Consider the following 17,507-nt stretch of genomic DNA (forward strand, 5'->3'; position numbering starts at 1 on the left):
CCTGATATGCCCAAAACAATTGGTCTTCCCGGTGGAAAAGGCAGACCCTTATGCACCTTGGGTAGTGTATACAGACATGGATATGTGGGATAATCAACCTTTAAATAAAGATATTCATCTTTGCTGAGTAACCCTCGTTGTTGCCAAGTAAATAACCTTTTATTGATCATATATACCAAGTTGGGAATGGGATTCCCCAAAATCTTCTCATAGCACGCCTTATCAGTCAGTTGTGACATTATCTCATTGTCATAATCTGCCTTATTCATGAGGACCACATTCCCACCCTTGTCTGCTTGTCTGATAATAATGTCTTTATCCTGTTTGAGTATTTCCAATGCAGCTAATTCCTCTGGATTCAAGTTTTTTAAGAATTGTCTATATTTATTCTTAGCCAAATACTTATCATAATCCTGACACACCAGGTCAAAGAATTTATCAAATGTATTCATGCCTAAAGATCTCGGAGTCCAGCAGGATTTCCTCTTTAAACCACTGGAGATACTTCTACTGGATGTTACATCCAAATCCTGTAGTACTCTTGAAAGAATATTAGGATCCTCATCCTGTTCTGCTATAGATAATATAAGTGCTGTATCCTGTACTTTTTCAATAGACAAAGTGCTTAACGATGGTACAACCGCATCCTGAATTGAACTTTCTATCGGATTTAATTGAAAATACTTTTTTAGTTTAAGTTTACGAACAAACTTAAACAGATCAATTTTAGATCTGCAAGGATCCCCAAATATTTTGGGTTATACAGAAAGGATTGATTTTGCTTGGTATTTCATATGATTAAGTTTGATGCTTGGAGTTGCAATCTTAATTTGTTTATTTTAGTTTTGGAGCTTCTCATGCTGTATTTGGATATGTGTAATATTTAAGCTGGACTAATTGCGTCGTGTCTAACACTTTTGGGAACCTTCGGTCCCATTTCCATAGTAACGGACCTTTGTCCGTTTTCTTTGTTGAGTTTGCAGCTCTGATGATATTCCCGGAAGTCTATTTAACTTCCGGGATCGGGTTCGCGTGTCAGAGTACTCGCAAGACAGCGTTCCGAATAGGTGAACGCCGCCATCAAGCGGATTAGTTGTGATGGGTAAGTGATTGGGGAATGGGTTCTAAAGGAGGAATACGATACGGTTTGAAACTGAAAGTCTTTATACCAAACAGTGGTTTTCTGTTTTTTGTTATATTACTTGGATGGAAGCAATAATACTTCAATTTTTCGTGCTTACAGCGGGGTCATGAACTTGAGGTGAGATGTCTTGCATGTGGTCATATGTATTTGGTATTTCAAATAAGGATTTAGGTAGTGTTTCTAGAGTGTGTATAATTAAAAAATTAACTATTACGAACCATCAACTATGGTGTCTTTTCTTTTCTGTTTCTGACCAGGCGTGAATAAATTAGCACCATAATGGCTACACTGAAAACTGGGAAGTTTGGTATCAAACTTCTCAGCACAATAAATGCACACTGATGCCAGTGTACATTTTATTGTAAAATACACCACAGAGGGCACCTTAGAGGTGCCCCCTGAAACTTAACCGACTATCTGTGTAGGCTGACTGGTTCCAGCAGCCTGCCACACTAGAGACATGTTGCTGGCCCCATGGGGAGAGTGCCTTTGTCACTCTGAGGCCAGTAACAAAGCCTGCACTGGGTGGAGATGCTAACACCTCCCCCAGGCAGGAGCTGTAACACCTGGCGGTGAGCCTCAAAGACTCACCCCTTTGTCACAGCCCAGCAGGGCACTCCAGCTTAGTGGAGTTGCCCGCCCCCTCCGGCCACGGCCCCCACTTTTGGCGGCAAGGCTGGAGGGAACAAAGAAAGCAACAAGGAGGAGTCACTGGCCAGTCAGGACAGCCCCTATGGTGTCCTGAGCTGAGGTGACTCTAACTTTTAGAAATCCTCCATCTTGCAGAGGGAGGATTCCCCCAATAGGATTAGGGATGTGACCCCCTCCCCTTGGGAGGAGGCACAAAGAGGGTGTACCCACCCTCAGGGCTAGTAGCCATTGGCTACTAACCCCCCAGACCTAAACACGCCCTTAAATTTAGTATTTAAGGGCTTCCCTGAACCTAAAGATTTAGATTCCTGCAACTACAAGAAGAAGGACTGCCTAGCTGAAAACCCCTGCAGAGGAAGACCAGAAGACGACAACTGCCTTGGCTCCAGAAACTCACCGGCCTGTCTCCTGCCTTCCAAAGATCCTGCTCCAGCGACGCCTTCCAAAGGGACCAGCGACCTCGACATCCTCTGAGGACTGCCCCTGCTTCGAAAAGACAAGAAACTCCCGAGGACAGCGGACCTGCTCCAAGAAAGGCTGCAACTTTGTTTCCAGCAGCCTTGAAAGAACCCTGCAAGCTCCCCGCAAGAAGCGTGAGACTTGCAACACTGCACCCGGCGACCCCGACTCGGCTGGTGGAGATCCAACACCTCAGGAGGGACCCCAGGACTACTCTGATACTGTGAGTACCAAAACCTGTCCCCCCTGAACCCCCACAGCGCCGCCTGCAGAGGGAATCCCGAGGCTTCCCCTGACCGCGACTCTTTGAATCCTAAGTCCCGACGCCTGGGAGAGACCCTGCACCCGCAGCCCCCAGGACCTGAAGGACCGGACTTTCACTGGAGAAGTGACCCCCAGGAGTCCCTCTCCCTTGCCCAAGTGGAGGTTTCCCCGAGGAACCCCCCCCTTGCCTGCCTGCAGCGCTGAAGAGATCCCGAGATCTCTCATAGACTAACATTGCGAACCCGACGCTTGTTTCTACACTGCACCCGGCCGCCCCCGTGCTGCTGAGGGTGAAATTTCTGTGTGGGCTTGTGTACCCCCCGGTGCCCTACAAAACCCCCCTAGTCTGCCCTCCGAAGACGCGGGTACTTACCTGCAAGCAGACCGGAACCGGGGCACCCCCTTCTCTCCATTCTAGCCTATGTGTTTTGGGCACCACTTTGAACTCTGCACCTGACCGGCCCTGAGCTGCTGGTGTGGTGACTCTGGGGTTGCTCTGAACCCCCAACGGTGGGCTACCTTGGACCAAGAACTGAACCCTGTAAGTGTCTTACTTACCTGGTAAAACTAACAAAAACTTACCTCCCCCAGGAACTGTGAAAATTGCACTAAGTGTCCACTTTTAAAGTAGCTATTTGTCAATAACTTGAAAAGTATACATGCAATTGAAATGATTCAAAGTTCCTAATGTACTTACCTGCAATACCTTTCAAACAAGATATTACATGTTAAATTTGAACCTGTGGTTCTTAAAATAAACTAAGAAAAGATATTTTTCTATAACAAAACCTATTGGCTGGATTTGTCTCTGAGTGTGTGTACCTCATTTATTGTCTATGTGTATGTACAACAAATGCTTAACACTACTCCTTGGATACGCCTACTGCTCGACCACACTACCACAAAATAGAGCATTAGTATTATCTATTTTTACCACTATTTTACCTCTAAGGGGAACCCTTGGACTCTGTGCATGCTATTCCTTACTTTGAAATAGCACATACAGAGCCAACTTCCTACATTGGTGGATCAGCGGTGGGGTACAAGACTTTGCATTTGCTGGACTACTCAGCCAATACCTGATCACACGACAAATTCCAAAATTGTCATTAGAAATAGATTTTTGCAATTTGAAAAGTTTTCTAAATTCTTAAAAGACCTGCTAGGGCCTTGTGTTAGATCCTGTTTAGCATTTCTTTTAGAGTTTAAAAGTTTGTAAAAGTTTGAATTAGATTCTAGAACCAGTTGTAGATTCTTAAAAAGTATTCCAACTTTTAGAAGCAAAATGTCTAGCACAGATGTGACTGTGGTGGAACTCGACACCACACCTTACCTCCATCTTAAGATGAGGGAGCTAAGGTCACTCTGTAAAATAAAGAAAATAACAATGGGCCCCAAACCTACCAAAATACAGCTCCAGGAGCTTTTGGCAGAGTTTGAAAAGGCCAACCCCTCTGAGGGTGGCAACTCAGAGGAAGAGGATAGTGACTTGGAGGAAAATTCCCCCCTACCAGTCCTATCTAGGGAGAACAGGGTCTCTCAAACCCTGACTCCAAAAATAATAGTCAGAGATGCTGGTTCCCTCACAGGAGAGACCAACACCTCTGAAATCACTGAGGATAACTCCAGTGAAGAGGACATCCAGTTAGCCAGGATGGCCAAAAGATTGGCTTTGGAAAGACAGATCCTAGCCATAGAGAGGGAAAGACAAGAGATGGGCCTAGGACCCATCAATGGTGGCAGCAACATAAATAGGGTCAGAGATTCTCCTGACATGTTGAAAATCCCTAAAGGGATTGTAACTAAATATGAAGATGGTGATGACATCACCAAATGGTTCACAGCTTTTGAGAGGGCTTGTGTAACCAGAAAAGTGAACAGATCTCACTGGGGTGCTCTCCTTTGGGAAATGTTCACAGGAAAGTGTAGGGATAGACTCCTCACACTCTCTGGACAAGATGCAAAATCTTATGACCTCATGAAGGGTACCCTGATTGAGGGCTTTGGATTCTCCACTGAGGAGTATAGGATTAGATTCAGGGGGGCTCAAAAATCCTCGAGCCAGACCTGGGTTGACTTTGTAGACTACTCAGTGAAAACACTAGATGGTTGGATTCAAGGCAGTGGTGTAAGTAATTATGATGGGCTGTACAATTTATTTGTGAAAGAACACCTGTTAAGTAATTGTTTCAATGATAAACTGCATCAGCATCTGGTAGACCTAGGACCAATTTCTCCCCAAGAATTGGGAAAGAAGGCGGACCATTGGGTCAAGACAAGGGTGTCCAAGACTTCAACAGGGGGTGACCAAAAGAAAGGGGTCACAAAGACTCCCCAGGGGAAGAGTGATGAGACAACCAAAACTAAAAATAGTAAAGAGTCTTCTACAGGCCCCCAAAAACCTGCACAGGAGGGTGGGCCCAGAGCCTCTTCACAAAACAATGGGTACAAGGGTAAAAACTTTGATTCCAAAAAGGCCTGGTGTCATAGCTGTAAACAGCATGGACACCAAACTGGAGACAAGGCCTGTCCCAAGAAAGGTTCCACTCCAAACTCCCATCCAGGTAACACTGGTATGGCTAGTCTCCAAGTGGGATCAACAGTGTGCCCAGAGCAAATCAGGGTCCTCACTGAAGCTACTCTAGTTTCTGAGGGTGGGGTGGATTTAGCCACACTAGCTGTCTGGCCGCCTAACATGCAAAAATACAGACAGCAACTCTTAATTAATGGGACTAGAATAGAGGGCCTGAGGGATACAGGTGCCAGTGTCACCATGGTGACAGAGAAACTGGTTTCCCCTGGCCAATACCGGACTGGAAAAACGTACACAGTCACCAACGCTGACAATCAGAGAAAAGTACATCCCATGGCAATGGTTACTTTAGAATGGGGAGGGGTCAATGGCCTGAAACAGGTGGTGGTCTCCTCAAATATCCCAGTGGACTGTCTGCTTGGAAATGACCTGGAGTCCTCAGCATGGGCTGAGGTAGAACTAAAAACCCATGCAGCAATGCTGGGTATCCCTGAACTGGTGTGTGTGAAAACAAGATCACAATGCAAGGCACAGGGTGAACAAGTAGAGCTGGAGTCTGGAAGAATGGCCCAGCCTACCAAGAGGAAAGGAAAGTCAGTTGGGAAACCAACTGCAACACAGCCAAAGAAAGGGAACCTCTCTTCTCAGGAAGAAGTTCTGCCCTCTGAGGGAACTGAGCCTTTGGAGCTTGAACCTTATCAGGTTGAGCTCTTAGGCCCAGGGGGACCCTCAAGGGAGGAGCTGTGTAAGGGACAAGAAACCTGTCCCTCTCTTGAAGGCCTTAGGCAGCAAGCTGCTGAAGAGTCCAAGGGCAAGAAAAATGGAACACATAGGGTCTATTGGGAAGATGGACTCCTGTACACTGAGGCCAGAGACCCCAAACCTGGTGCCACTAGGAGAGTGGTAGTGCCTCAGCTGTTCAGAGAGTTCATCCTAACATTGGCCCATGACATTCCCCTTGCTGGACATTTGGGACAAACCAAGACGTGGGAGAGGCTAGTCAACCACTTCTACTGGCCCAATATGTCCAACATGGTTAAGGAGTTTTGCCTCTCCTGCCCCACCTGTCAAGCCAGTGGTAAGACAGGTGGGCACCCAAAGGCCCCCCTCATTCCACTTCCAGTGGTGGGGGTCCCCTTTGAAAGAGTGGGTGTGGACATAGTTGGTCCACTGGAACCTCCCACAGCCTCAGGAAATATGTATATCCTGGTAGTAGTGGATCATGCTACCAGGTATCCTGAAGCTATTCCCCTTAGGTCGACTACTGCCCCTGCAGTAGCCAAGGCCCTCATTGGTATCTTTACCAGAGTGGGTTTCCCTACGGAGGTGGTGTCTGACAGAGGTACCAACTTCATGTCAGCATACCTAAAACACATGTGGAATGAGTGTGGAGTGACTTACAAATTCACTACACCATACCATCCACAAACTAATGGCTTGGTTGAGAGATTCAACAAGACATTAAAAGGCATGATCATGGGGCTCCCAGAAAAACTCAAAAGGAGATGGGATGTCCTCTTGCCATGTCTGCTTTTCGCTTACAGAGAGGTGCCACAGAAGGGAGTAGGATTCTCACCCTTTGAACTTCTGTTTGGTCATCCTGTAAGGGGACCACTTGCTCTTGTTAAAGAAGGCTGGGAGAGACCTCTCCATGAGCCTAAACAAGACATAGTGGACTATGTACTTGGCCTTCGCTCTAGAATGGCAGAGTACATGGAAAAGGCAACCAAAAACCTTGAGGCCAGCCAACAGCTCCAGAAGTTTTGGTATGACCAAAAGGCTGCACTGGTTGAGTTCCAACCAGGGCAGAAAGTCTGGGTTCTGGAGCCTGTGGCTCCCAGGGCACTCCAGGACAAATGGAGTGGCCCTTACCCAGTGCTAGAAAGGAAGAGTCAGGTCACCTACTTGGTGGACCTGGGCACAAGCAGGAGCCCCAAGAGGGTGATCCATGTGAACCGCCTTAAACTCTTCCATGACAGGGCTGATGTGAATCTGTTGATGGTAACAGATGAGGATCAGGAGGCAGAGAGTGAACCTCTCCCTGATCTTCTGTCATCAGACCCAAAAGATGGCACAGTAGATGGAGTGATCTACTCAGACACCCTCTCTGGCCAACAGCAAGCTGATTGTAGGAGAGTCCTACAACAGTTTCCTGACCTCTTCTCCTTAACCCCTGGTCAGACACACCTGTGTACCCATGATGTGGACACAGGAGACAGCATGCCTGTCAAAAACAAAATCTTTAGACAGTCTGACCATGTTAAGGAAAGCATCAAGGTGGAAGTCCACAAGATGCTGGAATTGGGAGTAATTGAGCGCTATGACAGCCCCTGGGCTAGCCCAGTGGTCTTAGTCCCCAAACCTCACACCAAAGATGGAAAGAAAGAGATGAGGTTTTGTGTGGACTACAGAGGGCTCAATTCTGTCACCAAGACAGATGCTCATCCAATTCCAAGAGCTGATGAGCTCATAGACAAATTAGGTGCTGCCAAATTCTTAAGTACCTTTGACTTGACAGCAGGGTACTGGCAAATAAAAATGGCACCTGGAGCAAAAGAGAAAACAGCATTCTCCACACCTGATGGGCATTATCAGTTTACTGTTATGCCCTTTGGTTTAAAGAATGCCCCTGCCACCTTCCAAAGGTTGGTGAATCAAGTCCTTGCTGGCTTGGAGTCCTTTAGCACAGCTTATCTTGATGATATTGCTGTCTTTAGCTCCACCTGGCAGGATCACCTGGTCCACCTGAAGAAGGTTTTGAAGGCTCTGCAATTTGCAGGCCTCTCTATCAAGGCATCCAAATGCCAGATAGGGCAGGGAACTGTGGTTTACTTGGGCCACCTTGTAGGTGGAGGCCAAGTTCAGCCACTCCAACCCAAGATCCAGACTATTCTGGACTGGGTAGCTCCAAAAACCCAGACTCAAGTCAGGGCATTCCTTGGCTTGACTGGGTATTACAGGAGGTTTGTGAAGGGATATGGATCCATTGTGACAGCCCTCACTGAACTCACCTCCAAGAAAATGCCCAAGAAAGTGAACTGGACTGTGGAATGCCAACAGGCCTTTGACACCCTGAAACAAGCGATGTGCTCAGCACCAGTTCTAAAAGCTCCAGATTATTCTAAGCAGTTCATTGTGCAGACTGATGCCTCTGAACATGGGATAGGGGCAGTTTTGTCCCAAACAAATGATGATGGCCTTGACCAGCCTGTTGCTTTCATTAGCAGGAGGTTACTCCCCAGGGAGCAGCGTTGGAGTGCCATTGAGAGGGAGGCCTTTGCTGTGGTTTGGTCCCTGAAGAAGCTGAGACCATACCTCTTTGGGACTCACTTCCTAGTTCAAACTGACCACAGACCTCTCAAATGGCTGATGCAAATGAAAGGTGAAAACCCTAAACTGTTGAGGTGGTCCATCTCCCTACAGGGAATGGACTTTATAGTGGAACACAGACCTGGGACTGCCCATGCCAATGCAGATGGCCTTTCCAGGTTCTTCCACTTAGAAAATGAAGACTCTCTTGGGAAAGGTTAGTCTCATCCTCTTTCGTTTGGGGGGGGTTGTGTAAGGAAATGCCTCCTTGGCATGGTTGCCCCCTGACTTTTTGGCTTTGCTGATGCTATGTTTACAATTAAAAGTGTGCTGAGGCCTGCTAACCAGGCCCCAGCACCAGTGTTCTTTCCCTAACCTGTACTTTTGCATCCACAATTGGCAGACCCTGGCATCCAGATAAGTCCCTTGTAACTGGTACTTCTAGTACCAAGGGCCCTGATGCCAAGGAAGGTCTCTAAGGGCTGCAGCATGTCTTATGCCACCCTGGAGACCTCTCACTCAGCACAGACACACTGCTTGCCAGCTTGTGTGTGCTAGTGAGGACAAAACGAGTAAGTCGACATGGCACTCCCCTCAGGGTGCCATGCCAGCCTCTCACTGCCTATGCAGTATAGGTAAGACACCCCTCTAGCAGGCCTTACAGCCCTAAGGCAGGGTGCACTATACCATAGGTGAGGGTACCAGTGCATGAGCATGGTACCCCTACAGTGTCTAAACAAAACCTTAGACATTGTAAGTGCAGGGTAGCCATAAGAGTATATGGTCTGGGAGTCTGTTTTACACAAACTCCACAGCACCATAATGGCTACACTGAAAACTGGGAAGTTTGGTATCAAACTTCTCAGCACAATAAATGCACACTGATGCCAGTGTACATTTTATTGTAAAATACACCACAGAGGGCACCTTAGAGGTGCCCCCTGAAACTTAACCGACTATCTGTGTAGGCTGACTGGTTCCAGCAGCCTGCCACACTAGAGACATGTTGCTGGCCCCATGGGGAGAGTGCCTTTGTCACTCTGAGGCCAGTAACAAAGCCTGCACTGGGTGGAGATGCTAACACCTCCCCCAGGCAGGAGCTGTAACACCTGGCGGTGAGCCTCAAAGACTCACCCCTTTGTCACAGCCCAGCAGGGCACTCCAGCTTAGTGGAGTTGCCCGCCCCCTCCGGCCACGGCCCCCACTTTTGGCGGCAAGGCTGGAGGGAACAAAGAAAGCAACAAGGAGGAGTCACTGGCCAGTCAGGACAGCCCCTAAGGTGTCCTGAGCTGAGGTGACTCTAACTTTTAGAAATCCTCCATCTTGCAGATGGAGGATTCCCCCAATAGGATTAGGGATGTGACCCCCTCCCCTTGGGAGGAGGCACAAAGAGGGTGTACCCACCCTCAGGGCTAGTAGCCATTGGCTACTAACCCCCCAGACCTAAACACGCCCTTAAATTTAGTATTTAAGGGCTTCCCTGAACCTAAAGATTTAGATTCCTGCAACTACAAGAAGAAGGACTGCCTAGCTGAAAACCCCTGCAGAGGAAGACCAGAAGACGACAACTGCCTTGGCTCCAGAAACTCACCGGCCTGTCTCCTGCCTTCCAAAGATCCTGCTCCAGCGACGCCTTCCAAAGGGACCAGCGACCTCGACATCCTCTGAGGACTGCCCCTGCTTCGAAAAGACAAGAAACTCCCGAGGACAGCGGACCTGCTCCAAGAAAGGCTGCAACTTTGTTTCCAGCAGCCTTGAAAGAACCCTGCAAGCTCCCCGCAAGAAGCGTGAGACTTGCAACACTGCACCCGGCGACCCCGACTCGGCTGGTGGAGATCCAACACCTCAGGAGGGACCCCAGGACTACTCTGATACTGTGAGTACCAAAACCTGTCCCCCCTGAACCCCCACAGCGCCGCCTGCAGAGGGAATCCCGAGGCTTCCCCTGACCGCGACTCTTTGAATCCTAAGTCCCGACGCCTGGGAGAGACCCTGCACCCGCAGCCCCCAGGACCTGAAGGACCGGACTTTCACTGGAGAAGTGACCCCCAGGAGTCCCTCTCCCTTGCCCAAGTGGAGGTTTCCCCGAGGAACCCCCCCCTTGCCTGCCTGCAGCGCTGAAGAGATCCCGAGATCTCTCATAGACTAACATTGCGAACCCGACGCTTGTTTCTACACTGCACCCGGCCGCCCCCGTGCTGCTGAGGGTGAAATTTCTGTGTGGGCTTGTGTCCCCCCCGGTGCCCTACAAAACCCCCCTAGTCTGCCCTCCGAAGACGCGGGTACTTACCTGCAAGCAGACCGGAACCGGGGCACCCCCTTCTCTCCATTCTAGCCTATGTGTTTTGGGCACCACTTTGAACTCTGCACCTGACCGGCCCTGAGCTGCTGGTGTGGTGACTCTGGGGTTGCTCTGAACCCCCAACGGTGGGCTACCTTGGACCAAGAACTGAACCCTGTAAGTGTCTTACTTACCTGGTAAAACTAACAAAAACTTACCTCCCCCAGGAACTGTGAAAATTGCACTAAGTGTCCACTTTTAAAGTAGCTATTTGTCAATAACTTGAAAAGTATACATGCAATTGAAATGATTCAAAGTTCCTAATGTACTTACCTGCAATACCTTTCAAACAAGATATTACATGTTAAATTTGAACCTGTGGTTCTTAAAATAAACTAAGAAAAGATATTTTTCTATAACAAAACCTATTGGCTGGATTTGTCTCTGAGTGTGTGTACCTCATTTATTGTCTATGTGTATGTACAACAAATGCTTAACACTACTCCTTGGATAAGCCTACTGCTCGACCACACTACCACAAAATAGAGCATTAGTATTATCTATTTTTACCACTATTTTACCTCTAAGGGGAACCCTTGGACTCTGTGCATGCTATTCCTTACTTTGAAATAGCACATACAGAGCCAACTTCCTACAGCATCTGCACACGCGTACGCACCCACACACACACACACACACCATTGCCACAATACACCACGAAAGAGATTCCACACAGGAATAAAAAAAAAATATATAGTATCTATTGTGCATAAAATATACACCAGCACGACATAGATCATAAATACTGCACATACTCTGCAAGTCCTGAGATAATACTCATTAACCTGACAAGGCATGGTACGCTACATATATTAAAACCTCAGGGCATGAACTGTACAGATTGTAAGATAAATATCATACCGCTTTAGTGCGAGTAACATAGATAGCCTGGTATGGAGGTCAGAACCATACATCCAAAGCACCATACATCCAAAGATTATCATAAATAAATGAGGTATCATGTTTGTGCACATCCTGTCAGTAATGAGATCATCCCAGTTATGCTGAGGTCATCTACATCCCAACATTGTGAATCCCAACCCATAATGCAGGAGGTGCGGCAGTAAAATATACAACTTTCAAAAGGCAGATAAAGCTGCAGGTTCACCTTTCCTTTTATTGGTGGTAATATGGAACAGGCAAACACACCACGGTCCGTGTAAAAGTCCCTGTGCTCCAACTATGGAAATTGTGCCCTGAATGTGCAGGAACAGGACCACTGCGAGCCATAATGAAAATGCCCCCTGCCACCTCCGTCCCACACACACAGGAGATGCCACCAGAAAAGAGAGGGCGCTCCCACAATGTAATAATGGAGGAGGGGGAACCCTCCCTGGGCTTACCTTGTGCAGGATTTTCAAATGGGGTTGCTGCTCACAAGTATGATATGCAGCGGCTCGGGGACAGACGGCTCCTGATGACTTCATTCCCCACACAGAGGTAAAAACAACAAGGCAGCCGCTCATGTCTACAGAGTGCAGTTCTTGGAAGGGTGGCTTGCACAAGTAGCAGGTTCGGGGCCTTCCAGACTGCTACCTCTTTCTTTGCGAGGCGGCCCAGCCGTGAGAGCCCCCCAGGTGTCTTCAGCCGAGGGCCAGCTCCTCCTCTTGTTTCGGTCCCGGTCGCTGTGGTGTATTGCCAAAGTAGATGTCTGCTTGTGCCTTGGGGGCACCAAGCAGCACGTGCCTCAGCTTTCTGGTACTGAAGATCACAAGCTGCTCAGAGACGCAAGGCCGGCTTACTCAGAAAAAAATCACAGCCTCCTGGTCACAACGTAGGCCCTCCACACGCTCACAAGCAGGCCAGAAGAGCAATCCACACGCACATCACTGCCCAGGAAGCGGTATTTGGTGAAGTGGACAATAGGTTCTTGCAGCACAATAAGGTAGTGTAACCACAAGTTGAAGTGTTCTTCATGTGCTAGTTTTAAACCAAACCAGGAGCAGGACACTGCACCCCCCCGCGCTGGGTTTCATGGCAGGGGCGGCATTTGAAGGGGACACAGGGCAAAAGGGCAGGCCAGCATACAAGTAGAGGTTCAAGTGGCAGTTCCTCCTAGCAGTCCCACAGAACCCTGGCAGTCCAGAGTCAGGGAATAGGCTGGCAGCAAGGCAACATATAGAAAAATGCCGTAGTTTGACTCTTGCTCTCGGAAAGACTGCTGGTTTAAGGATGACTGTACTTATGTTTGTAGGCAACTATGTTAGTTCTACAACAAGCCGCAACTGTCGTCCCAACCCTTCTGGCTCACAAGCAGCGCCTCACCAAAAACCCAAACAGTAAAAGGTGATTTGTGGCAGCCTTTACGCATGGACTCAAGAGTGAGATATCTCAGGGAGTGTTGTGGTTAAACAGAGATTACCACTTTCTCACATTAACAACATGTCACAATCAAACACAGGCGATAAAGAAAATGCAGTAAGGTTTCAATAGGTTTTATTTAGCAAAATTGGAATCTACAATCGGTCGCAAGGGCTGCAATGATAAGGATAATGAAAAATGCAAGGAACAGAATTGTCAACACCAGAGTCGTTTATACAAAGACCCCCACCATCTTGCAATAACAAAAAATGACATCAGATATGAAATATTTCCTACTACCCTAGCATGATAAACCTAATCTCTAACCTAAAAGAGAGCCAGGTGTGTTAAACCTATTCTGCCAATGTGATGTCCATGAGAAGAGCCCCCCAACCATTGTTACCTTGGAATGAGGTCTCTAGCTCAGACTCCGTAGGGACACGAAGACTGGGTCAGTGTCAAGGCGACGTCCAGCATCAATAGTAGCGATGGCATATGCTCAGACTACCTCTGACTATCTGTCTAAGTGAGGTGCATTTATACAGATCTGCTCGGACCCCTGACGTAGATCTGTTCCCAAACAAAAGATAACAAGACATGCATGAGACGGCAATTTATGTAAACAATTACCTCGAAGGCGTGAAGAGGAAAAGTACCTAATGTGAACACCTACAGTTTATCTTTGTTGCTGGATATTGATGCCTTAGCGCAGTGGCACTGATAACATGAAACTAAAACATTGACCTAACTAGAAACAAAGCAGCAATTTTAAAAGATATAATTAAATAAATGCACAAAAGCAGAGCAAACTTAGTAGGGTAAAAGTCACTAGGTGACGGGGGCAGGAGTCTGCAAGCCAAAGGCTAAACTAACTCCTGTTTCCCATTTAAAACATACTAGGATTCACTACATATGCATCCAGGTGAGTCTTTTGGGCCACCCAGCAGACACCAGGCAGCAGGGCAACAAGTGAAGAGCAGTCCAGATGAGTCCTTTATGCAGTACATAAGTCCCTCTGGCAGAGATCTGGTCCGAGTTCCAAAAGTGCTCTCCAATCAGGGGGCAAGAGCCCTTCTACTTATACTAAAAGAAAATGCCTTCAACAGTAATAAGCAGGATTTCTCAGTATCATTCCAACCATACAAAACATGCCCATGCTATTCCTCATAGATCAGAAAATGCCACTTTGACATATGTCAGGGCATTTCCAATGCAATCCAATGAGAGGCTCAGCACTCACAGTAGTGAGAAACTAAACAGACTGTTTGTCACTACTATGACATGTAGTGCATAAAGACATATGTCCTACCTTTTCCATGCACATCACCCTGCCTATAGGGCTATCTAGGGCCTAGATATAGTAAAAAGGGAGTTTGACAAGTAGTTTGACTTGCCAAGTCAAGGTGGCAGTTAACTGCACAGGCAGGCCTGAGACAAGTTCGAAAGGCTATTCCTGTGGGTTGCGCAATCTGCGCTGCAGGCCCACTGGTAGCATTAAATTTACAGGTCCTGGGTATATGGTATACCACTTTACAAGGGAGTAAAAGGCAAATTAACTACGCCAAACAGGTGTAAACCATTTATATCAAGTTGCAGGGGGAAGAGTACATGCACTTTAGCACTGATTAGCAGGGGTAAAGTGCCCAGAGTCCTAAAGGCAACAAAAAGAGGATTCGAAAAATAGGGGGAAAAGGGAAAAATTTGGGGATAACCCTGCAGAAAGGGCCATTTCTAACAGGCTGTGTGTCTCCTTAATTGACTCTGTGTGCATTTGCAAAAGTCTCACACTTTTCTCTGATAAGCCTAAGGCTGCTCGACCACACCATCTAAAAGAGCATCTTGGGATTGCTAAAGCAAGCCCCTGTACCCTTTGCACAATATATCTCATGTTGATATATCATATGAAGAGCCAGCTTCCTGCACTCCTCTTGCCCTAAAGACAGAAGCCAGTCTGTTGGGGTGGGGTGCTGCTTTAATGGAGAATTTTGCACTTTCCTCCTCCTTTTATATCTCTGCGGCCTGTCCCTTTTCACTCCTAACTCTTTCAGCTTGGAAACTGAAAAGGAAGAGTTGAGCAAGAAAAAGGTTTCTAACCACTTGGCATTGGTCATTCAGTAGCCTAGGTGTCCCTCCACACGTTATTCAAGGCACTAGAGGAATTTTCAACATGTTTTGATGATAACCTGCATTCTTCCTTGAAAAACTGGAATGGTTTTACAATTCTTCCTTGATGGGTTTTATAAAGGTCTTTCAGTGGTTATATTAAGAGCCTGATTGGCTGCCATTCGGGCCTTTCTTAGCATGGGTGAGGAATTACCAGATACTGGCATTTTGGCGTCTCGACTCCTTAAGAGTTCTGCACTCTCCAGACCTATGACTCAATCCTTTTATCTTCCTTGAGATCTTCATTTAGTTCTCACTTATTTACAAGGGTTTCCTTTAGGAACTTTTTCTATGGTGGAATTAAATTGGTTACCCTTAAAGGATTACCAGGGTAGCAAGGCTTCTAGCAATATCATTAGCAAATAGATTCTAGAAGCTATTTCTCTTGCATTTGAGCCTACCTTCAGGTCCCCTCCTCTAGTATTCAAGAATGGTCGACAAGAGGCATGGTTGCTTCTTGAGCCGATTTAAAGGGTGTCTTGTTAGGGAAGTTTGCTGTGCTGGAACTTGGGCTATTCCTCATGCTTTTTTGTACCACTACAGAATCCATGGTGCGGGTGTTGGAAAGAATTCTAATGTCACAAAATGGCTTTGCGTGGCTTTGTAGATACGGGCCTGCACTATGTGCTGCCTGCGTTTCACAAAAAGTGGTGCGCCAGCAGGGTGTGGGGCTTCTAAATATGCCCATATGTTCTTAGATTTTGTTTATGTGTTTTGTTTTTATATAGGTATTTACATGTATGTTTTAACCGTTTTATTTGATCTTTTATGGGCATCTTTCCAAAATAAACAATGTTGACTGACTGACCGTGATGAGGATTAAGATAATGAAGATTACAGATAAGTAATTGGGACAATACTCTGCTGGTTTCTTAAAGTAGTACTGACGTGAGTCTTTCATCAAAAGTGTGTTTATTCTTATGTAACCGATTTGAGTATTTAGCAAATTTTATAGGTAATTATTATGTAAACACAGTGCCTGGAGGGGCGGGATATTTGAGGTGTAAGGTGAGCACTATTGTTTTACCTTGACTCTGGTATTAATGATGGTACGTAATCTTCACTCTTTATTGCTTGTACATGGTCTTTTCACTCTGACAGTTCCCTTTCGCCACTCGGTGCTAATCACTTTTAAGTGATTGTTAGAAATGGCATGCAGTGCCTTGTGCAACACTAAAGTGGATCAGTTGGTTACGGTGTAGATACTGATATTATTGGATCAAATCTGATTCCATGTATTTGGCATTGTAGCCCTGATGAAGTCTGCAATTATACCATGACAAGGACGAAACACGTGCTGGCTCTGGATGTTGTTTTTGTGATGGAACATGTTTGAAGGATCATATGAATCTTTGTGTGAAGTTACAAAAGAATAAACGAACTTTTGATGAAACTCGCAGGTCAGTGCCTCTCTAGGATAATCCATTGGAAAGCTTGACATTTTCTTTGTCGGAAGAAGTGGCGGCTCTTCTGCATTTCGAGCACCCAAGATAACTTTGAAGAGTTACTTTTGTAAGACTACCAATATTGAGAGTGTGTGCGGTGTATCCCCAGCCACAATTTGTTCTGTTCCTAAACGGGCCAACACGTTCAGGTCGAGATTGTGCTACATGAGACTAAACTAAAAAAAAAAAAAACACAGCAAAGGCGTGGGTATAACGCCAGATGCGTGATAACACTTGACAGGACGATTTGCTGTTCCTCAAAGGTCACTCTTGTGGAAAGCGTTCGCCATGCTCCCACAGCTGACCTGTCCCAGCCTGGGTTTGAATATCTAGGTCCTCTAACATCCTACTTTTGTTTTTTGACCGTCATAAAATACAAGCACATGAACCGTCTTACTCACTGTGTCCGAGCCCCGGCGCGACATTTCTTTACAGGTGGGACCTGGGCAGTAACTGGACAAGAAAGAAAGGAAAGGAGGAGGTCGCAGCTCTGTCTCCGTGTCCGTTAGAGGCTGCAGCAACGACATTTACGGAAGAAAATTACCCGTAACCGTTGATTATCATCTGCGCACGCGCACAACTCGTGAAGCGCATGCGCCAAGCAAAGACCTTATCCAGGAGTGAGTGCTGAGGGAAAACGTCGAGTCCAGGGCGCGTATTCACTGATGGAAACAATCTACTGCGCACGCTCTGCCAAAAACACTACTCCAAGCGCATGCTCGAAAAAAAAATGACTGCATGGGGCGTGGTCAACCATAGATACTATTCCAAAGCGCGTGCTCTTAGCAAAAACCTGACTACAGAGCGCTTCAACGAAGATAAGCACGTCGCTGCGCATGCTCCGCGCAAGATTGACTACACAGAACAAGCGCCGTGGCCAATGCAACTCAAATACGC

General features: G+C 46.9%; 1 protein-coding gene across 2 annotated transcripts in view; it reads right to left on the minus strand.

The window, feature by feature from the left end:
* The window catches only part of LOC138248921 (oocyte zinc finger protein XlCOF6-like), a 227,938-nt gene extending 210,656 nt beyond the window's left edge, over positions 1–17,282 (minus strand). The window contains exon 1 of one of the 2 annotated variants that reach the window (XM_069202932.1): positions 17,012–17,282. In XM_069202932.1, the coding sequence (XP_069059033.1) occupies positions 17,012–17,137 (126 nt within the window). In that variant the 5' untranslated portion in view covers positions 17,138–17,282. The remainder of the gene's footprint in view (positions 1–17,011) is intronic. The other variant, XM_069202934.1, reaches the window with a different exon arrangement.
* Between the last annotated feature and the right edge of the window lie 225 nt (positions 17,283–17,507).

Source organism: Pleurodeles waltl, chromosome 8 (assembly GCF_031143425.1).
Source record: "Pleurodeles waltl isolate 20211129_DDA chromosome 8, aPleWal1.hap1.20221129, whole genome shotgun sequence".
Lineage (NCBI taxonomy): Eukaryota > Metazoa > Chordata > Amphibia > Caudata > Salamandridae > Pleurodeles > Pleurodeles waltl.